We start from the raw sequence: 24,028 nt of genomic DNA, 5'->3' as shown, positions 1-24,028 counted from the left end.
TACTGGCCTAAAATATTCATTAATATCCTCTTTTAATGTGTGCATTGTAGTGATGGTTCCTCTTCATTCCTAATATTGGCAATTTGTGCCTTTTTTTTACCTGATTGTGCTAATGGTTTGTCAACTATTAGTCTTTTCAAATAATCAGCTTCTAGTTTTGCGGAGATTCTATGTTATTTTTTTTTCTATTTCATTTATGTTTTTAAAAAATTCTTCCATCTATTTTCTTTGGTTTTATTTCACTGTTCATTTTTCTTCATTTGACCATATGAGCTAAGTAAGTATTGACCATCTGGTCAAATGTGGTAAGAACATATATTCTCTATTCCTTGGATACAGTATAGGGCTCTAAATATTCCAGCAAGCCACGAAAGTGTGTTAAAAATCTCCTGTGGCATCTGTTTCTTTTTGTAGTTTTCTCCATTTTTGTATTATATAATTTTTATACCATGTACTCACATTCATACACAATTAAAATTTACCATTTTCCTAGTGAATTTAATCTTTTTGTTTTGTTTTCTTGAGATGGAGTCTTGCTCTGTTGCCCAGGCTGAAATGCAATGACACGATGTTGGCTCACTGCAATCTCCGCATCTCCCAGGTTCAAGCGATTCTCCCGTTTCAGCCTTCCAAGTAGGTGGGATTACAAGTGCATGTAACCACAACTGGCTAATTTTTTATGTATGTATATATGTATGTATGTATGTATGTATGTAGTATTTTGAGATGGAGTCTAGTTTTGTTGCCCAGGCTGGAGTGCAGTGGCATGTCTCTGCTCACTGCAACCTCCGCCTCCCAGGTTCAAGCAGTTCTCCTGCCTCAGTGTCTTAAGTAACTGGGATTACAGGCACCCACCACCATGCCTGTATTTTTAGTATTTCTAGTAGAATTTTTGTATTTTCAGTAAAATTTTTGTAATTTTAGTAGAAATGGGGTTTCGCCATGTTGGTCAGACTGGTCTCGAACTCCTGACTTCAAGTGATCCACCAGCCTCAGCCTCCCAAAGTGCACCATATCTGGCCTGAATTTAATCTTTTACCACTATCAAGTAACCGTCTTATGGCAGACTCTCTTTACTTGTCTATGTCCTTCGCCTCTCTTCTATATTTTCTACCTTTAGTTTCTCTGCCCTACATTCTGAATACTTTCTCTTTCTGATCTCTCTTCCAGTTCACAAACTTTGTTCAGGTGCAATCTAATTTCAACTAGTTTCCTTGTCTAGAATCTATTTCTAAGTGGAATCTGTTTTAGACTTTCTAAAATCTAAGTAAGTCATTATATAAGCCTGTTTATGAAGATATTTCAACCTTGTGTTTTAAAAAAAAGCTAAGCATGGTCGTTTTCTTTTTATTAATTTTTTTGACAGAAGAGTCTGTTCTGCTGCTATTCTCATTTATGGTATCTTATTTCCTTGTATGCCTGGTTATCTTTATTCACTGATTATGGCATTTGAAAAACTATTTGTAGGAATAATTTAAAGGCTGGGATGAATATATCTTCCTAATTTGCTTCTGTCAGATGCCTGGAGACATTACCAGACTGGAATCCTCTTAACTCAAGTGGTGGGCTTGAGATTTCTTGAATCATCCAGGAGTCATGAGCATAGTATGTTGCTTCTAGGTCATCCTTACTTTGTGTAACAGCCCTTTGCAGTTCCAGTTTAATATATTTGGGACCATCAGACTCTCCTGGCAAGCCCTGGTCTTTAACTTCTGTCCCCCTTACCTTGGGAATTTGCCAAAACCATAGCTCCATCTCTTGGTTGCTTCTTTTGGCTCTGCAAATGACCTCAAAGTGGGACCTTGTACAAAGAGACCCATCTAAAGAGGTAAAGTGGGATCAGAAATACAAATCCCTGCTCTATGCTCCAAGCCATAAGCTGGAAGAGGAAGGGCCTTTTAAAAATTATCTGGTGAGCTGTGATTGTGCCACTGTACTCCAGCCTGGGTGACAGAGAGAGACCCTGTTTCAAATAAATAAACAAATATTATATTATCTCCCCACAGGGGACTTGCTTTTTGTCTGTATACAGGGGCTGCCAAATATGTGAGTGGCACCCTTGCTTCAAGCCAACATAGTCTGCTTTCTGGTCTCCTCTTCAGTTAGTTTGTCTTTTTCTGGACTCTATTTCCTTTGAGATGAAGTCTTGCTCTGTCACCCAGGTTGGAACCCAGTGGCACGATCTTGGCTCACTGCAACCTCCACCTCCTGGGTTCCAGTGATTCTCCTGCCTCAGCTTCCCAAGTAGCTCAAATTACAGGTGCATGCCACCGTGCCCGGATAATTTTTTTATTTTTAATAGAGATGGGGTTTCACCATGTTGGCCAGGCTGGTCTCAAACTCCTGACCTCGGGTGATCTGCCCGCCTCGGCCTCCCAAAGTGCTGGGATTACAGGCGTGAGCCACCACGCCCTGCCTCCTGGACTCTATTTATAGAGATAAAATAATGATTTATTTCTCTCAACAAATCATTTTCTTCATAGCTCTTTGACAAAGACATTTCATCTAGATTCTTTAATTGTTCTCCTAAACATATCTACCCCTTCTCCCCATGTTATCACATCAACTAGTACATTCGTTGTTAGCAACTGTCATATTGGCTGTATCTACATAATATAATAACTGGGGTTTGCTAGGTTGTTGTATAATCAAACAATTAGGTATTGATAGGGTGTATTGGTGACCCATTTACCTTGAGATGCTGCACTCCAGTTTTAGCTTTGACTATCCCAACCTATAGAAGTCCACCATCTTCAAAATGTTAAGCACAGACTTACCATTTGACCAGCAATTCCACCCAAGAGAATAAAAAAATCTATCCACACAAAAGTCTGTACACAAATAATCATGGTAGCATTATTTATCATGGACAAAAAATGAATAGAACCTACATGTCCATTAGCTGATGAATGGATAAAGAAACATGGCATATCATACAGTGGAGTAACTTTGGCCATAAAAAGCAATGACATACTGATACATGCTATATCATAAATGAACCTTGAAAACATGCTAATGGAAGGCAGAGAGGGCCATATATTGTATGATTCCATTTACATAAAATGCCCAAATCCATAGAGACAGCAAATAGATTAGTGTTTACCACAGGCTGGGGAAAGCAGCGGTGGGAAATGACTGCTAATGGGTATGGGAATTCTCTAATTCTTCTGGGAAAGATGAAATATTCTGAAATTAGATAGCAATGATGTTGCACAACTCAGTGAACTATACTAAAAACCACTGAACTGAGGCTGCGCAGAGTGGCTCAGACCTATAATCATAGCACTTTGGGAGGCTGAGGCAGGAGGATGGCTTGAGACCAGGAGTTTGAGGCCTGGGCAACATGGTGAGACCCTGTCCCTACAAAAAAAAATTTTTTTTTTTTTTTTTTTAATTAGCCAGGTGTGGTGGCATGTGCCTGTAATCCTAGCTGCTTGGGAGGCTGAAGCAAAAGGATCTCTTGAGCCCAGGAGTTTGTGGTTACAATGAGCTATGATCATGCCACTGTACTCCAGCCTGGGCAACAGAGTGAGACCATGTCTCTAAACAAACAAACAAAAAAACCCAATGAATTGTACACTTTAAAACAGTGACTCTTATGGTATGTAAATTATACCTCAATAATGCTGTTACTCTAAAGAAAAAAAAGTCATCAACATGATTTCCTACTTCTCCCATGCTATAGAGGTCAATTAACACCACTTACAAAGGAGCAAAGAAAAAAGGTTTATTTAGCCAAAGGGAATCTGAGAATCCTGATACTACGAATTGCTAATCCATATAATAGCTGAGAATAGTTTTATTTCATACTCTGATGAATAATGGATTAGCTACTTTATCCTTATCTAGGCCAAATTCCAAGCATAGGTAACTACAGCCTAGAAAGAGTTATTATAAGCTAAAATTTTTCTAAAAGAGAAAAAGATTTGTTCTCAGCAATATTAAAAGAGATACAAGGAACTGACCCATGCATGAGAATAGGTCTAGCAAAGTTAACACCAGTAATAATGTGTCAGATAAAGGGTAGAAATGAGGCTGGGCGCGGTGGCTCACGCCTGTAATCCTAGCACTTTGGGAGGCCAAGAAGGGCAGATCACAAGGTGAGGAGATCGAGACCATCCTGGCTAACTTGGTGAAACCCCATCTCTACCAAAAATACAAAAAATTAGCTGGGTGTGGTAGCACTCGCCTGTAGTCCCAGCTACTCAGGAGGCTGAAGCAGGAGAATTGCTTGAACCCCGGAGGCGGAGGCTTCAGTGAGCTGAGATCACGCCACTGCACTCCAGCATGGGTGATAGACTGAGACTCTGTCTCCGAAGAAAAAAAAAAAAAAAAAAAAAAAAAAAAACCTCAAAGTTAAAAACTAAAAGTTTAAAAAATTGACACGTTTAGGCCGGGCGTGGTGGCTCAAGCCTGTAATCCCAGCACTTTGGGAGGCCGAGGCGGGTGGATCACAAGGTCAAGAGATCGAGACCATCCTGGTCAACATGGTGAAACCCCGTCTCTACCAAAAATACAAAAAAAAATTAGCTGGGCATGGTGGTGTGTGCCTGTAATCCCAGCTACTCAGGAGGCTGAGGCAGGAGAATTGCCTGAACCCAGGAGGCGGAGGTTGCGGTGAGCCGAGATCGCGCCATTGCACTCCAGCCTGGGTAACAAGAGCAAAACTCCGTCCCAAAAAAACAAAACAAAACAAAAACAACAACAACAACAACAACAACAAAAAATTGACACGTTTTAAAAATTTACCTCAAATCAATACCCAGAGCTAAGACAGTCTTGAATGTTCTCGTTCATTCTTCTCTCCATTTTAGGTACTCTCCTACTAGCATTTTTATGGTAAGTTGAGTTAATGGTGGCTCTCCCCTTGGAACCTGCCGTGCCCTTCCTGGATGCAGCAGGAATCACAGATGGAAAAGGACACTCTATCACAGCAGCTTTGCTCTAGTCACCAAGCCCAAAACTCGGAACCATAAAATGGCACAAAGGGACTCCTGTATACCAAAGGAACCCAATCCAGCCCTTCCTTCTGTGTCTGCCATTTCCGGGTTGGTGCTTTATAGCGCTCTAAGGGAGAACAATGTTCTGTAATCTGCAACACACTCCAGACCATGTTGACACTATGATCACTATGTTTGCATGATTGCTTAGAGCTTAAAAAGAGAAATAGAACAACAAGTTTCTTGCATTGAACTCACATACGAAAATTGGAAGAGGACAACTGTTAGTTTTCAAGGTCTTTGGCTAAAGTTTCACGGATGAATTGTAAAGTACGTTGGTACAAAAAAGCATCCTTTTTCTTTGGCTTACAAATGTTCAAATGGTTAACATCCACAGGAATTAGATCTCCAATGCCTAAATCTGAAGAAAACAGAAAAGTCAATAAACCTAAGTAAAAATATAAGCTTTCCCCTTGGCAATACTGAAAGAGGACAAATGGGCAGTTCTAGATATTGCCTTGGTTGTGACAAGGGACTCTTAAAAGATAAAGGAACTTGAAGCTTGATTGTAGCTAAACTACATTTGATAAAACATGCAGGAATGGATTCCCAGTCAGTATAACCGTAATTTTATGCTTTCCATAAACTTTTTGTGTGTGTTCTGGCCTACTTCCTTATTTCACAGCGAGCAGACAGCACTAGCGTCTTCAAAACCTTCTTACACTTGTGGGTTATTTCTAAGTTACTCAAGAGTTTCTGTTATAAATTTCCTAATAAGTTCCTTTGTCCTGATGAAATGAATGGGAATGTCTCACACGGGATCCATTATAAACCTAAATCCCAATGATCACTTCCAGAGTAAAAATGATTCAGTGCTTGAGATATTTCAGGCTAACAAAGTCCCCCTGCATGGAAGCAGTAAGAGGTACTGGTGAGGCCACCTAGGTGAGGAATGCAGATGGCAATTATAAAGGAAGAAGAGCCTCTTGGTAACAGTATTAGGACAAGGCTATGCCACTCCAAGCAGCTGGTCTATGATATTAACTTTGCTTTTAGGCCAGGCATATTGGCTTATACCAGTAATCCCAGCACTTTGGGAGGCCAAGGTAGAAGGACTGCTTAAGGCCAGGAATTTGAGACCAGCCTGGGCAACAGAGCAAGACCCCATCTATACCAAAAATTTTTAAATGAGACAGGTGTGATGGTGTGCACCTGTGGTCCTGACTACTCAAGAGGCTGAAGTGGGAGGATCGCTTGAGCCCAGGAGTTTGAGGCTGCCGTGAGCTATGATAGTACCACTCAACTCCAGCCTGAATGACAAAGTGAGGCCCTGCCTCTTAAAAACAAAAACAAAAAAAATCTGCTGTTGCTTCAATCCAAAGTCCTTTTTAAAAACATCTGGCAGCTGTTCCCTGGAACTCTTCAAGTTCTTCAACTACTAAATAGTAACTCCTCACCCTATTGCATATTACCTTAAGATAAAACTTTTTTCAGTTCTACTGCAAAGTATGACATATTTTTCATTTTCTTCAGATAACATACAATGAAGTTAGGACAAAACTCATTATGTAGACAAAAGAACCATCTGGCAAGCACTCCAGATGCACGCTGTCCCTAGATTGAAAGACCCACAATGTGGCTGGGCACCACCAGGACAGCACCTAAGCCAGCCTCAGAGTAAGAAAGAGGTTCCCAGAGATAACCAGCAAGCTGAAGACGTGGCCAGGTGAGGCAAAAGCAATTCAGTGGTGAAATGTACGGGGTATCTACTCTGTACAGAGTAATAGAGGAGGCTATGAAGACCGTTAAGATCTAGCAACTCTTCCCTCAAAGAATCTTTAAGACATTACATGACACTAGACAGCTGGCATCGGCCATTTCTCTCAACCCCAGGATCATGAAGAGATTGTGTTTCAACACTAGTTTTTCCGATTGGAATATTTCTGGAGCGTTATTATTCCCCATAGATCTTCTATTTAGGAAAGCTTCCACACTTCTAGTTGATTTTCTTAAGGGTTCCGCATGCAAATATCAGTCTATTAAATAAATGCCCCTTTCAATCTAGCTGATAGAAGAGCTTGCTTTCTTTACTGCAATAGAGTTCACTGTTGATGACTAACTTAGAGTTAACCAATTGACCCTTCTCATCTACTCAGTTACATAAAGGGTGGGGAGAGGTAATGCCTGCATTATATGTTTACAGAGAAATTTAATTCTATTGCTGAAAATAATAACAGAATTCAAATCTAGATCTTCATGAACTATCTCCTAAAACTGAGAAGCTGGATATAAAAATTGGTGTTTACAATTAAATTCTAGGTACAATTAAGCATCTAACAGCCAACAAGTTTCAAAAGAGTGAATACCTGCTGATTCCACAGGCACCACATGGAGCTTAATCATGCTGCCAATGTAAGTTGGTAGTGTTTCCACAAAATTCAGCACCTGGAAGTTTTTGTCTTTAGCAAACTCCAGAAAGTCATCTTGCAGCTTTTTAAGTGCAGGAGAATCTGTAAAATTACACAGAACAAGACTGTGACAAGTATTTTACCCAATGCATTAAACTCTGAAATTTAGGGAGGAAATTAGAATTCTGATTCAAGATGGTGGCTTGAGTACACATGTTTATTTTCTCCCCTGCCAAGAAGCCATTAAGATTCAAGGAAAAAGCTAAAACCAAGAACTGACAGGTCAGCAGCAGGAGAGGCTTTATCACATTACTGGGGGCAGGAAGCAGTTCCCAGGGCAGTCTGGTTGTGTGGGACCACAGGCGTCCTCCAGTGTGATGATGGTACCACTACACCCACCCCAAAGCCCAGCCTCCCATCAACAAAGCCTGTCTACAATCACAGAGTGCCTGTCCCTTCCCATCCCTCACCCTCACATAAGAAAGGGCAACCAAGAGGCACCAGATAGGCCTGTGACCTCAAAGAGCAGATCAGATAAGCAAACACAAAAGCTGGCCACAGAAAAAGCAGCTAGATGAGGAAGAGAAGGGAACTCACAAACCCTCTACTTAGGATCTTTAGAATTATTCGAAAAGATAAAGGAGCCACAAGACAAGAGGATGTGAGCGCAGAACAACCAGGGCACAGGAAAGAAGGCACGTGCGGAAAACAAAATCTGACTCCACAAAAGGAAAGTCCAACGGAAGGTTTAGAAAAAAACCAACAGATTCTCCATAAGTGGAACAAAGAGAAAATATGAGCAAAAAGACACCTGGTATATTTAGGCTTGAGCCAGGGAGTCCAAATTCTGATTCACAGGTGTTCCAGGGAGAAAACTGCTTATTATTCAAAACAAATACTTTAAAATTAAAACTAACAATCTCAAAGTTTCATTTACATTTTAACAGTTGATGATGTTCCACTCATGGGGAAAAGCCATTTATCAGGTAATTCAGAATAATATTTAAAAGCAAAACATTATGTGATTTTTCTAAGTATTTAGATAATATTAAAATTATTATCATGCTTGAGTAAATAATGGCTTAAGAACAAAATGAAAAGTTATCAAAGAAAAATCAAGCCCAAGCCCCAAATCTTCCATGAGTAAACACAATTATATACAAATTATAAAATGAGATAATATATTCAAGGAATAAACTGGTTTTTTTCTTCTTCTCTGTATAACTGATGTTAATAACCCCAATTTCCTTTATGACAGAAAGTATTACCTTTGCTGAGTTCTTTGACTTCCAAAGAGGGAAAGAGAAGATAGCGAACATTAACAGAGTATTCAGCCAAATGTGATCCATGATGAGGGACGCTATAAAAAATTATTCCTCTGGTATTGTTGATAACAGTACTCATTTCTGGCTTCTTAGAGGCTTCCAACAGCATCTTTTTGACAAGAAGCCCTAGCCACAGACAAGAAAGAAAAACCATGCATAAGGCATTTTCCTTCCCTCTATTACTGTAAAAAAAAGGCCAAATAAGAAATACAAAAAAAGAGATGCTTTCTTTTTTAAAATGGTTTAAACAATAATTCTCAGTGTAGTAGTATAAGAAAGAGGGCCTTAAAATATTAACACTTCATCATACTCCTGATCCTTATAGTGCAAGTCTACAAACAGGTAAGATTCTAGAAACCCATTCATAGGGCAGATCCTTGTCTCACAGGATCTACTGTTCCACTGCAGGAACGTGAGGCACACAGCACTGGGACCTCCCTGAGGACATGAGTGTGCTGTGGCTGGTCTCTCAGCCTGCCATGGCGGCCCACTAATGACCACACTGTTAGGACGGTGCTGTGATCCCACAGCACACAGTCCCCCATGGGGAACACAGGGAACTGTTTCATGGGAACTGTTTCTCGGGAGATGCCTTCTCTTCCATCCCCCTACCCTGGGTTTGGAACCAATAATGAAACACAAAGATCTCAAAGATGATGACAGTGGGTCTTTGAGGACACAAAGGGCTACACCCACCTTTGTCTCAGCAAAAAGCGCCCCCTCAAAGGCAATCCTAAGTTCCTAAGTGCTTCACCAGATAAACTAGGCCATGGACTGCAGAAAGGCCTTCTGCAAGGTGGGTGGTGAAAATTTCAAACTGGACTCGGGGAGTCGCAGGGGAGGCAGTTCCATAAGCAACCACTGGGACCCCAAGAACAGACACTCAATCACACCTGCACCTCAGCAGCTCTGGGCCTGGTGTGAACAGGTAACCAAGGTCTGGGACTATGGGCACTAAAGTGACCACAGACTCTGCAATGGTGAAGGGGAGCAGGAAGAATAAGGGGCACCATTGGGGCCACCCAGGAATGCTGAGGCACGTTTACGAGGTGGGTGTATATGAAATGGGCTGCTTCTCACGTTTATTCATTACCACTATGTGAAAGCGCTTCGCTGGTAACAGGTTGCCCCTTTCTAGAGAAAGGAACGGCACAGAACAAGAGTAGTAATTTAAAAACTACTAGTCATAGCCACACAGATTAATTTAGCGGAGGGTAAGGGGGTCACTATTAAGTGAAACGGAAAGATACAGTAACTTTAGGTTGGCCACAGTGGCTGAAAATCACATCACAACAGTCACTTCACAAAGTTGAAACTGCACTTACCTCCCATGCTATGTGATATCCAAACCACCGGCCTATCCCCAACACCAGCAGCTCTGAGCTTCCGGAGAAGTTCGTTGCTTCTGAATGCAATGGACCTTCTAAACAAAACAAAAACAGCAGGCATGACACGAGGCTATCGATACCCTCAATTTGTTATCTAATTTTTAGAGGTAAGAACTTTGTCTCCAGGACAAATGCCACATTTAGAGTTAGAAATACCCCTATTCTCTCTGCTTAGTTACTTGAACTCCTGGCTTCAAGCAATCCTCCCACCTCGGCTTCCCAAAGTGCAAGGATTATAGGCATAAGCCACCACGTCTGGGATCTCTCTGCTCAATTCCTGTAATAGTTCATTCTCTACTTGTAACTTATTAACACTGGCATAATTAGGAACATCTAAGCTCAGAATAGGCCATTCATTTACTATATGAACACTGTTGGAGCATCTGTGTCAGGTAACTTTTCAGGTCAAACTTGGGTCTCCCTGCAACCGCCCCCCAAAACTTAGGATATGGATGTCCTTTCTCATCCAAGGCCTGACAATGAAAGTATCACCAAATACTGTGGTCTCTTTTGTGAGTTTCAGTTCTACTGGTAGTTATGCTGCAAATATTAAGCTTTCGTAATTTTGGTTTATTCTTTAGAAATACTAGGATGCTATTTAAAGATACTAGGATTAGTCAAGTTTATTACAACTTATTCCTTCCGATGCATGCTTTTAAAACTAGCATAAACAGGATGCTATTAGAATCAGAGAATTCAAAATAATTTTCAAACTAAAGAGGAACTTCAAAACTCTCTAGTCTGGTAGTTTCAAGCTGTTTATTTGTAGACACATTTCTTCAAAATAAGGGTTCTCCAGAGCTCCTCTGGTTGAAATGGGGAGGGAGACCTGGAGTCTTGCCCACTCACCATGACACCTTTCTTAGGCACCTATGACAGGTCCATTCAGAAAGCAATTTGATAACACCGATTTAGACCAACTCTCTCAATCTGTAGACAGAGCTTCCCAGACAAGTTAACTGACTGGTCTAAGACTGCACAACAAATCAAAGGTAGGATCCTGCTACTCTCAGTCCAGTAATTCTGAAATCCAGCACTCCTTCCCATGTATACTACTGGCACAGAGGACACACAAGGGATAGAGCAGCTGATATTTCTCAGCATCTTTCTCTTTGCTTCCTTTAGCCAGTATGATTGAGGACACAAGAGCAAAAAACATCATTTTTACTTCTGATAAAAAAGGAGACTTTGCTAGAGAATCCACAGTCCTTAACCATTAGAATAGTTGTAAATGAGGCTGGGCGCAGTGGCTCACGCCTGTAATCCCAGCACTTTGGGAGGCTGAGGCGGGTGGATCACGAGGTCAAGAGATCAAGACCATTCTGGTCAACATGGTGAAACCCTGTCTCTACTAAAAATGCAAAAAATTAGCTGGCCATGGTGGCACGGCCTGTAGTCCCAGCTACTTGGGAGGCTGAGGCAGGAGAATTGCCTGAACCCAGGAGGCGGAGGTTGCGGCGAGCTGAGATCGCGCCATTGCACTCCAGCCTGGGTAACAAGAGCGAAACTCTGTCTCAAAAAAAAAAAAAAAAAAAAAAAAAAAAGAATAGTTGTAAATGAACATGTTAGCAGCCCACCATTGATGATATACCTAAATCTTCTACTATTCCATTGCTTATTGAGAGCAAACTCCTTCTGGAAGGAAGAGGAAGAAAAGATTGTTTTCATAAGAAAATCCTGTCAATGGCATCAAAAAATTAAAATCACTTCCCATTCCAGAGGGCCTAAACTTGCAGCCTGAATTCTTCCCTGTCCTTCTGGTCTAAAATTTGCCTGTTACCTTTCCATAGGGCACCTTGCTCTCCAGTCGCTCAGGCTGGTGTCATACTCCACAGATATAATTCGAAGAGCAGGACAGTCTTTTGCTAACCATGTCTGAGTAAAATAAAATGTACGTGAGAACAAGTATGAATCTTCACCACTGCAATTACTGCCTAGTAAATGAAATGTATAACTAAAGGCTTCTTGCACTATATAATTAAAGACAGCACTGGAATAAGGTTTGAAGGTACTGTAAAAACAATTCCAGAATTTTATCTTTTTATGTCTCTGGTCTCAAAATGGTACCAATATATAGCATATTTTCCATTTTAACCTGCTATAGCCAAAAGCAAGGCATTTTAAAGTCTATATCAAATTGCCTTTTTGAAAGAATTTAGTAGAAAGCTATCATCTCAGGACAGATTCTGGATCTGAGAATTCAGACACACTAATAATAATGGTCAGAGTCCTATCTCTGTGTGCCCTAGGTTTATCATCATCTCTGTACTTCAGTGCCACCAGAAAGTACAAATCATTCTTCTACTTGATAAGCCTTTGTGAAGGAGAATAAGTAGTAATGGAAAAATGCCCTAGAAACTATTCACACATATATGCAGCATCGCTTTTAAATGAGCTTTAGGTAAATTCCATTCAATAAATTCATTCCAGAATTAAGGTTCCTTGGGAGAAATAATACCAAAGAAATGTAAAGTATAAATTAGCCAGGTGTGGTGGCATGTGCCTGTGGTCCCAACTACTCAGAAGGCTGAGGTGGGAGGACTGTTTCAGCCTGGGAGGTTGAGACTACAGTGCGCTAGGACTGCACCACTGCACTCCAGCCTGAGTGACAGAGTGAGTCCCCTATCTCAAAAAAAAAAAAAAAAAAAAAAGCCCGGGCGCAGTGGCTAAAGCCTGTGATCCCAGCACTTTGGGAGGCCGAGGCAGGCAGATCACGAGGTCGAGAGATCGAGACCATCCTGGTCAACATGGTGAAACCCTGTCTCTACTAAAAATACAAAAAATTAGCTGGGCATGGTGGCTCGTGCCTGTAATCCCAGCTACTCAGGAGGCTGAGGCAGGAGAATTGCCTGAACCCAGGAGGCAGAGGTTGCGGTGAGCCGAGATCGCGCCATTGCACTCCAGCCTGGGTAACAAGAGCGAAACTCCGTCTCAAAAAAAAAAAAAAAAAAAAATCAAGAAATGCAAAGAAAAGAAAAAACAAGAAATGCAAAGTATAATTACTTCTTCAAAGACTTTCCATTTTTATAATTATTAAGGTCATAGAATTAGGTAACTATTATAAATACAATTGTGGTTATACAATTTTTTTGTATTATATTACAACAAAAGTGAACTATTACTGGCTTTTGCCCCTATTTTTTACCTAATATTTTCTCAGAGTCATACACATTACCCCAAACGGAAATTATACAACATAGGGTGACCAGCCCAGTAATGTCCCTAAGGGAAAGAAGAACTGCATAGAAAAAAATCCCAGTACAAAGAGAAAAACAAGCAAGTCACACTCAGGGACCCAACAACCAGGGCCAGAGTCAGTGGCTCCCTCACCTTGGGCCAACATGTCGTATATCTGTCTTCATCCTCTATAGGCTTTTCAATTACAGCCTGCTCACTGTCCTGCTGGCGCCATGTTTTGAATGCTGCTCCCATAAGGCCATGAATAAAAAGGACATCTGCTTTAATGGGCTGACTAATAGGGGAGAGAGTTTTAAAAAGAAGCAGAATAAATGCATTATTGCTTTGGTAAGAATCTACACAGATTCTCTGTGGATGGTGCTTTAAGCAGGTTTATGTGACATAAAATAAAACTGAATTAAAGCAAGCTTTATAAGCACAGGTTTGCTGAGGAACCCTAGAAGGAGCTTTGCCAAAGACATACATAAAGCATGTTCACTGTTCTCTCTCTAAAAACGGAGACATCTGGTCAGGCAGACCAACCACAATCAATTGTAATGAGCTTTAGCAGTCAATCAAGTGACAGAGGTCATGGTCAGATTACCCTCTAAAGACTTCCATTTGAGAATACTCTACAAATCAATAAAAGTATTTAAGAAATTAAAGAACATGCTACTAACAGTTTCAAAGTCAATATGCATAAAAGAGATTTTCGAAATGTATTAAGAAAACTAATACTTATGGGATTTCAAAGTAACATTCATTCTTTGCATATGATCCATTAAAAATTGTAGACAGTTATATGAGTTGCAAGCTATTTATAGTACACATACAATTATGCAACGCACATATAAAATACATTACCATAACATTTTATTTATAAATTATAATAATAGCAAAACTTGGCTAGATGCGGTGGCTCAAGCCTGTATGTAATCCCAGTACTTTGGGAGGCCGAGGCGGGTGTATCACGAGGTCAAGAGATCGAGACCAGCCTGGTCAACATGGTGAAACCCCGTCTCTACTAAAAATACAAAACATTAGCTGGGCATGGTGGCGCGTGTCTGTAATCCCAGCTACTCAGGAGGCTGAGGCAGGAGAATTGCCTGAACCCAGGAGGCGGAGGTTGCGGTGAGCCGAGATCAGGCCATTGTATTCCAGCATGGGTAACAAGAGTGAAACTCCGTCTCAATTAAAAAAAAAAAAAAATAGCAAAACTTCTTTTAAATTAAAAAATGGATTAACCAGGTAATCCATTTTTTAATTTAAAAGAAGTTTTGCTATTTTCTGAGGTATTTTTTGTAAAGTGCCCTGAGGAAACCAAGAAATATGTTATTTTTTTCAGTGTGGTCCCTTCCATATTTATTGTCTTAGTAATTATACAACTAGATATAATGACCACAAATAACCTTAAGGAGCATGAGTCAAATTTATTACAACTTCTTCATTTCAATGGATGCTTTTATAACTAGCATAAACCTTCCCCAGTTCCTTGAGTTTTAGGCCCAGGCAAATTTGGCTGCCACATAAAACAAGGTCTTATCTCCTTCCTATTCAGCTGACTTCTACAATCCAAATCAGCTATTAACTCTGATCTAAAAGCAAATGCCTTGAACCAAAGAAGATGTGCGTTACAAAGTTTAAGTGTGACGCATTATCAAAGGTGAATGCAACCTTACTGAGGGGAAGCCCTTTGTAAAATAACCCTGATAATTTAGCTAGTTCACACACTTTTCACAACCACTTCCAATTCTTCTGAGGTTACTACAGACAAACTATTTTAGAAAACAAGATATTTGACTTATAAGGTATTTAACTTATCTGAAAAAAAATAAAAAATAAAATAAAATAAAAAAAAAAAAAAAATTTGAGGCCTCTAGGCTTCACATTCCCAAAGGGAGCAAAGCGACTCTCTTCTGCTTCCTTACCTCGTTCGATACTGGGGATGCAGCACATACACGCCATCCTGGTATTTTTCTTGCACAGTTTCTCGATCTAGATTTGCCAGGATTCTGGCAGCATGTGAAGCCTCCATAATGTGGTGAGATTTCATTGCTTCTGCCATGATGGAAACCCAGCCTGGTGAAAAGTACATATGTCCTAAATACTGATGTGAATCCATCACAGACTGTCAAGAGAGGTTTCAAACTGCATGGGATGTGAGCAAGGCAAACCTCGTGTGTCTGTCCTTGGCAGAGAAGCCTGACCACTCCAACCCCATTCTGCCCTATGATCCTCTGAGTCCCGGGGCACAATACCATGCCATCCCCAAACACACACCCCTTAAGGGATCTCAAAGAAAGAGGGGTTCAAGAGCCATTTTTTAAATTTAGAAAACCTAACACTAATAGCAATTATAGAGGTGTTCACAAAAATGAACAAAATACCATGATGTTTTGCTTTTCACAAGAATTAGAAAACTCAGTGGGTTAAAAGTTATTTCATCCTGACCAGCAATCATAGTAATAGCCGTTAATACGAATGAGGAAATTACTTAATAATAGTGAATTTGAGACACAAAACTCTTGTAGAATCTGGAGATCAGGAAGGAAAAAACATTTTTTAAAGGGAGACAAACAGAAAATGCATAGATAATACTGAAAAAGTCCAGTATGATTTCATTTTTTAAATGTGTTTGTCTTTAAAATTTTATATACATAAATACATATAAGAGTACATGCGTGCACATATACACACAAACACACAAAGATCTATACACTAAACTAATAGTCATTACCTCTTAGGAGAGAGGTAGGGTGGAAGAGGGCTCTGTAAAAAAGGTACATTTAGTTTTTTTGCTATAGCTATTTTCTGAAGTACTTAAAGTCTATTTATATAATTTATTTAATTTAAAATAAAGCAGAACATGGGCCTTGAAGATAGAGAGACTGGGGCTCAAATTTCTGCTCCCTGACTACTTGCTCTGGAACTTCAGTCAAGTTATTTAGCAACCGAACTAGAGAAAGGTTTCAATAAACTAATGTATGTGAAAATCGTGGGCCCAGGCCCAGCATGACAGCTGTCCCCATGTCCTTTTCCCACTCTTTATGACAAAAGTGTTGAGTCACTGTGGTGATGGGAAGCCAGCATTTAATAACCTAAAAGAAGCTTCAGACTCACTACTTCTTTAACAATATTCAAAGTTATAACATCAGAAGATTCCTCTCCAAAATCTGTTAAAGATTTTAAAATAGTAAAATAAGAATATTTTAAAAGTCTATCTATAGACAAGTGAGTTATTGGTATGTATGAAAATATGGCTTTATTTTTAATGAAGTCACAAGAAAAAGCACGGCACAAGCCATCTCTGGCATTTTTTAGTTGACAAAATATGTTCACAATGTCCAACACACTCCACCTTTGAAAAATATCAAATGCCCTTTGGAAAACTTATATCTTTCTTTAATACTGAGCATTTTAAAACTGCATAACATCTGAATGCACTCATGCACCACATAATAATGTTTCAGTCAACAATGAAACACATATACTATGGTGGCCCCATAAGATTCTAGTACAGTATTTTTGCTGTGCCTTTTCTATGTTTAGCTAGGTTTCGATATGCAAACACTTCCCATGTGTTACAACTGCCTACAGTGTACGTACACACAGTAACGTGTGTACAGTTAGTTTGTAGCCTAGGAGCAATAGTCCCATCCAGCCTAGATGTGGAGTAGGCTCTACTGTCTAGGTTTGTGCAAGTGCACTCTATGATGTTTGCACAGTGACAAAACTGCCTAACAATACATTTCTCAGAATGTTTCTCCACTGTTAAGCAATGTCTGTCTGTACATGTTAACTGTAAAAAATAATGAAATAACTGAAAGCAGTATTTAATGATGAAAGCCTTGCTTTAGTACTCTCATCATTTCCCAACTCCATTTACATCCTCAGAGTAATGAAAGCTAGACGTTTGGTGGACACCCTTTTGAAAATTATAGTCATATACCTATAATTTAAACGTATACAATGGGCTGGGTGTGATGGCTCACGCCTGTAATCTCAACACTTTGGGAGGCCAAGGCAGGTGGATCACTTGAGGTCAGGAGTTCAAGACCAGCCTGGCCAACATGGTGAAACCCCATCTCTACTAAAATCATAAAAATTAGCCAGGTGTGGTGGTGGGCGCCTATAATCCCAGCTACTCAGGAGGCTGAGGTATGAGAATGGCTTGAACCTGGAAGGTGGAGGTTGCAGTGAGGTCTCAAAAAAAAAATGTAGCTCTATATGGAATCACACTACTGTTGTGACTGTATTGCAGCAACGTGTCTTGAAGAGCTCTCCATTTATATCAACTTCATTCCTTTTAACTATGGTATTATGTCACATGAGTATGCCATTGTGTAACCATTATTCATTGCTATTGGCAGACATTTAGGTTGTTTCCAACTTTTGTAAATCTAAAGGCAAAAATTTGCAGATCTAAGATTGATAGAAAATATATAAAAACAGGGAAAGACACCGGATGCCTAAAGCGAAACAAACAAACAGGGCAAGGTAGCAGAATTCAAATTGGAGTATTAAGAAGTAATGCCCTTCTTTGAAGGCTGAGCAAAAAGAAGGCAGAGGTGGGTAGCTCTTAGAAGTTTAGCTATAACGGGGAGGAGAGAATGTTATAGGGGATGTAGTTTATGTTTTTCATATCTTCCTCCAATGTATGTGATCAGAAGGTCCAGCTAAGAGGGAGGAGCTAGCTGACCGTTAAGACCAAAAAAAAAAGTATACATTCCTGAGACTGTGACCCAAACATGGCTGGAGGCCTTATAAAAGAGGTGTCTCTTCTCCTATTATCAAGAAAAGGAAAGAACAGGATTTGGTTTTTGTTAGTGCCAAAAATTCTTTTAGGGCTTCAATTGTCTGAGTAAAGTAGGAGAAGTCATCCTCTGAAAGAAAGGAATACGTGGAAGGTTTAAGGAACATGGGGAAGGTTTACAATAGTCACTGGTAAGAATGTTAAGGCATGTTGACTGGAGAAACATAATTGCTGAACAATACTGAAGGTTCTTTAATTTGTGATCTTATAAGCATGGTGAAAACCAGTCTGCAATGAGTCCAGGTTCAGACACAGAGTAAGCAGCCAGTAGGTTTCATCAAGATCTTGACCAAGAGACTACTAACAAGATTGAAGGGAAAGGGAGTTGTAGGTACTGGCAGAATGTTACTGAAATAACAGATCATGGAATATAAGCTGGGTTCAGGGAGGAAGTAAAGAAGAAGAGTGATGGACTGGGAAAGGATAAAGGGGTCTATGGATAGAAGACTTCAGTAGAAAAGAAAACCACTCCTTATGGGGTAGATGCAAAAACAAGCCTGAATGAAAGAAGGATGTGCTCAGGGCTGATTTTTAGGTGAAGTGGTTTCAGGCAGTGGTGAGGTTCAATGCATGACTTAGGAGTAGAGTACTCGACAACTCAGGAGCAGAGCAGAAAGTCAATGAAGATGACAAGGTCATGGAATTGAGGCCAGGGTGGTGAGTGGGCTATCCAAGAGATGTTGAAGCCAACCAAGAAGACTGAAGACTTGGGGTAGAGCCAGGTTTCAGAAAAGAGTGATTTTTTTTTCTATAATAAGGTACTGATTTGATCAGGTCTTTATCCTGCTTTGAATCCTTAAGTCTCCGTTTCATCAATGAACCTGTAGCTAGGTCAACAGAAATAATACAAAGTAATGCACAGAGGAAAAAACTGAAACATAATGAATAGAGTCCCAATAACCTGCCAAACAGAATAAAGAAGTCTAATATACTTAACTGAAATTCCAAAAAAAAGATAAGAAGATAAAAGGACAAAAGAATAAATACTGGAGGATATACTGGCAGAAAAGTTTCCACATTTGATCAAAACCATCAACTCATCAATATAATGTATCGTATTACTGAAAATTGCTGAGAGAATAGATTTTAAATGTTCTCACCACAAAAAATGATATGTCTGAGGTAATGAATATGTTAATTCTGTCAGTTCAGTGGACCCCAAGCAAGATAAATATGACATGAAATGCCTAGGCATTTCAGGGTCAAAAATCATGCAGAAAGATCTTAGAAGAAGCCAGAGAAAAAAGATATTATATATAAGAGAACAGAAGTGGGAATCCAAAGAGACTTCTTATCAGACAATGGATTCCAGGAGAGAGTGGAATGACATTTTAGAAATGCTGACAGAAAAAAAAAAAAAAAAAAGCATATATATATATATATATATATAATATATATGTATGTATATTTGTATTATATATATGTGTATTTGTATAATTTTATATATATATTTATTTTTATATATATACATATATATATATGTATATGTACACATATACATATATATATGGTCAACAAAGAATATCCAGGGAAGATATCTTTTCCTGGACATAAAATAAAGGCAAATTAAAGACATTTTCAAATAATGAGGTGAGAGAATTTGTTGCCAGCAGACCCAATACACAAGAAATACTAAAGGAAAGTCTTTAGGCTGAAGAGAAATATTATCAAATATAAATTCACACATACAGAAAAAAAGCGTACTGGAGATTATAAATACACAAATAAAATAGATTTTTGCTTTCTTATATTTTTTAAATGTCACATGGCTGTTCCTATAGTTTCAATGTGTTCCCTCCAAAATTCAAGTGTTGCCAATGTCATTGTACGAAAAGGTGAGCCTTTAAGAGGTAATCGGGCCATCAGTTGTTCCTCCCACATTAATAGAATTAAGCCCTTATAAAAAAGGCTTCATGTTTTAAGTGAATGCTACCTCAATTGCCCTGACTTGATCATTGCACATTATTGTATGCTTGTATCAAAATATCACTACATGTACATCCCCATAAATATGAACAACTCTCATGTACGTAAAATCTTTTTTTTTTTTTTTTTGAGATGGAGTTTCACTCTTGTTACCCAGGCTGGAGTGCAATGGCACGATCTCGGCTCACCGCAACCTCCGCCTCCTGGGTTCAAGCAATTCTCCTGCCTCAGCCTCCTGAGTAGCTGGGATTACAGGCACGTGCCACCATGCCCAGCTAATTTTTTGTATTTTTAGTAGAGACAGGGTTTCACCATGTTGACCAGGATGGTTTCGATCTCTTGACCTCGTGATCCACCCGCCTCGGCCTCCCAAAGTGCTGGGATTACAGGCTTGAGCCACCGCGCCTGGCAGTAAAATCTTAAATTCAAAATTTTTAAATTAAAAAAAAAGAGGCTTCCTGCAGCATGAAAGCTAGCTTGCCCTTCAGTCTTCTGACATGTGACGATAAAGCAATAAGGCCCTCACAAGACACCAATGGTCAGAACCTTGATCTTGAACTTCTCAGCCTTCAGAACTGAGAGACAACAAATTTGTTCTTTATAAATTACCCAGCCTCCGGCATACAGCCTCAGGTTATAGCAGCACAAAATGAAGTAAGACAGCTATTAAAACAAAAAATCACAACAATGTAACCAGGCACAGTTGCCCAAATACATAGTCCCAGCTACTCCTGAGACTAAGGTAGAAGGATTGCTTGAGCCTAGGAGTATGGGGACAGCCTGGGCAATACAGCAAAACCCTGTCTCAAAAAATAATAACAATGATAATGTATTGTAAAGTCTATAAATAAGAGTAAAATATATTACAACAATACCACAAAGAATGGCAGGGGATGGCCGGGCATGGTGGCTGACGCCTGTAAATCCCAGCACTTTAGGAGGCCAAGACAGGTGGATCAAGAGGTCCGGAGTTCGAGACCAGCCTGGTCAACATGATAAAACCCTGTCTCTACCAAAAATACTAAAATTAGCTGGGTGTGGTGGCACATGCCTGTAGCCCCAGCTACTCGGGAGGCTGAGGCAAGAGAATCACGTGAACCCGGAAGGCGGAGGTTGCAGTGAGCCAAGATTGTGCCACTGCACTCCAGCCTGGGTGACGAGCGAGACTCCATCTCAAAATAAATAAATAAATAAAGAATGGCAGGGAATGTGAACTGAATTATGGGGTTGTAATAATCTTACATCATATGAAATGGTATAATCTTAATTCAAAGTAGACTGCTAGTTAAGGATACAACCATTAAAAAATACACACAAACATAAAAAGCCAAAAGAGGAGAAATAACAGAATTTAAAAACAAACACTCAAATAATACAAGAAAAGTTAGAAAAAGCAGAAAAAGGGGGACAAAGAGAAAGCAAAGAGCAAGATGAACATAACCAAACAATATCAATAATTACATTAGTAAGTTTTGAAAGTGTACCCTCCATCCCACAGCACACACACATATATATACATATATACATGTGTATGTATGTGTGTGTGTGTATATCTGAATTATATGTATATGTATTATCCAGCTCTTTCTACTGAAAGAGGCAAGAAGCAAAGATACCCCAGGAGCAATATGCACTCCTACCATTTAGACCTTGGTCTCTAAGAATCATTCTCCACTAAAAGGATAGAGGTTTCTTCAGAGAAACGAGCCAAAACATCTTGCTATACCAGAAAATAAGAAATGCCTCCCCAAAATAATGTAGGCATATCATAAAGGACATGGGCCAGTTTGCTTGGGGCTCCCATTAGTCAAAGCTGGAACAATTTGGCACCAAATTATTAAGTACGGCAATAAATTATAAATTATTAAAAACAGGAATTCATGTACCCATCCACAGAAGGGAGATAGGAGATGGAGGGAGGAAGGAGGGAGAGAGAAGGGCTCTTGCTTCCAGTAGAATGTCAAATGCTGAAAAGTAAATGCAGAGGGTGTGCTGGAGCTCATTCTGAAACCATTAAGGTAAAGATTAGATTGGGCAGGAACTATCAGAGGATAGAAAGCAGGATATGTGCTTGGTCTTAAGTATCTCCCCACAGCTGGTTTATCACTTGCAAGGGAGAAAATCATTAATCATATAATGAATCTCTTTTAAGTCTGACTGTGCCTCTTACTTAACCAAATCACATCAAAAATCACAGGCCAGGCATGGTGGCTCACACCTGTAATCTCAACACTATGGGAGGCCAAGGCAGTGGGATCACTTGAGCCCAGGAGTTTGAGATCAGCCTGGGCAACAAAGTGGGACCCCATCTCTATAAAAAGTTTTTCAAATTAGCCATGCACAATGGCATATGCCTGTAGTCCCAGCTACTCAGGAGGCTGAAATGGGAGGATCCCTTGAGCCCAAGTGTCAAGGCTATGGTGAGCTATGATCACACCACTGCACTCTAGCTTCAGTAACACAGCGAGACTCTCCCTCAAAAAAAAAAATTATACGTAAACAACTGGATGATCATCATGGCAAACCTGCTCTCCTACAATCACCTACAACACTGATTATCTTAGGCTTAGATTATCTACAATCTCAAGCAATTCCTTGCCTCTACCAAAATAACATGTTCTAAGGACCCATAACTAACCACTTCATCTATTGAAAAACGAACATATCATGAGGGGTAGAGGTAGAAGAACAAAGGAAAAAATACTCAGTATATAAAGCTGTTACCTGAGCGAACTATAGAAGAATGAAGATGGTCATTCAAAGCCATGTTTCCAATGATACGCATTATATTTCTCTGTACTTTAGGGCAGTCCTTGTGAAGTCGATATAGCCTCTGAAGTAGTTGCAGGCCTCCATTTGCTTCTATTTTATCACAATGTGTGGCTATCTGGCACAATACATAAGTGAAAGATACATGTTTATTGCATATGTTTGTTGCAACATTATTTACAATAGCAAAGACTTGGAACCAACCCAAATGCCCATCAGTGATAGACTGGATAAGGAAAATGGGGCACAAATACACCATGGAATACTCTGCAGCCATAAAAAAGGATGAATTCACGTCCTTTGCAGGGACATGGATAAAGCTGGAAACCATCATTCTCAGCAAACTGACACAAGAACAGAAAACTAAACACCGCATGTTCTCACTCAGTGGGTGTTGAACAATGAGAATACATGGACACAGGGAGTGGAACATCACACACCAGGACCCATCAGAGGGTGGAGGGCTAAGGGAGGGATAGCATTAGGAGAAATACCTAATGTAGATGACGGGGTGATGGATGCAGCAAACCACCATGGCACGTATATACCTATGTAACAGACCTGCACGTTCTGCAGAGGTAACCCAGAACTTAAAATATAATTTTTAAAAAAGAGAGCTAGAAAGATCAAGTAAAAATAAAAAGGGATTTGAAGTTTTAATGGAAAAAACAGGCAAAAGAAAAATAAAACATGCATATTAAGGGAAGAGAAGTGACCAACAAGTCGGTCTTTCTAACGTCACTAGGCACAGCCTTGCCTCTTCCCATCACTAGCTTTACTCAAGGACATGATACCATATGCACAAACAGCAATTTTCATTTTCTGGATTTTTATTAAATTATAGCACATTTTAAGTACTTTAAAATGTATGCCTTTTAGATATACTATGTATCAAGTGAGATCTGCAGTAATTTGAGATTTCTGGAAAGGTAACTATTATATTCCATGCACTGCCCTTTTTACTGAAGATGCAGCTCTTGCTTCAGAAAAAAACAGCTCAGGAGACACCACACCCAAGCACGTTTTCCCAAGTCCCTTCTGTACAACAACACAGTATTCCCTCTGCTTTGTGCTCAGTTCCTAATTTCATGGGTGAGAACTAAAGATGACTTTCTAGTCTAAAGATGACTCACACCTTTATGTCTTTTAAGCCATGTCTAATGTGTCCCAAAACTGAGAGTTGAGAATCTCAAGGATGATGCTTCTCTTGATGTGGGATCGATCACTTGCATTCACCTCACCAGGGTGCCGGCTACAAATGCAAAATCTACTACATTAAACT

General features: G+C 39.7%; 1 protein-coding gene across 5 annotated transcripts in view; it reads right to left on the bottom strand.

Moving 5' to 3' along the window:
* The window catches only part of SERAC1 (serine active site containing 1), a 66,097-nt gene that overhangs the window by 5,702 nt on the left and 36,367 nt on the right, over positions 1-24,028 (bottom strand). For 4 of the 5 annotated variants that reach the window (XM_074397200.1, XM_074397199.1, XM_010344306.3 and 1 more), the window contains 8 exons: positions 22,702-22,864; positions 15,167-15,317; positions 13,392-13,533; positions 11,842-11,936; positions 9,999-10,096; positions 8,617-8,799; positions 7,307-7,450; positions 4,853-5,361 (listed from right to left, as the gene is read on the bottom strand). In XM_074397200.1, the coding sequence (XP_074253301.1) occupies positions 5,225-5,361; positions 7,307-7,450; positions 8,617-8,799; positions 9,999-10,096; positions 11,842-11,936; positions 13,392-13,533; positions 15,167-15,317; positions 22,702-22,864 (1,113 nt within the window). In that variant the 3' untranslated portion in view covers positions 4,853-5,224. Of the gene's footprint in view, positions 1-4,852; positions 5,362-7,306; positions 7,451-8,616; positions 8,800-9,998; positions 10,097-11,841; positions 11,937-13,391; positions 13,534-15,166; positions 15,318-22,701; positions 22,865-24,028 lie in introns of those variants that run through there. The other variant, XM_074397201.1, reaches the window with a different exon arrangement.

The sequence above is a fragment of the Saimiri boliviensis genome, chromosome 4 (assembly GCF_048565385.1).
Source record: "Saimiri boliviensis isolate mSaiBol1 chromosome 4, mSaiBol1.pri, whole genome shotgun sequence".
Classification (NCBI taxonomy): domain Eukaryota; kingdom Metazoa; phylum Chordata; class Mammalia; order Primates; family Cebidae; genus Saimiri; species Saimiri boliviensis.
The sequence above is the reverse complement of the archived record's forward strand: the minus strand, read 5'-3'. Positions and strand labels throughout refer to the sequence as shown.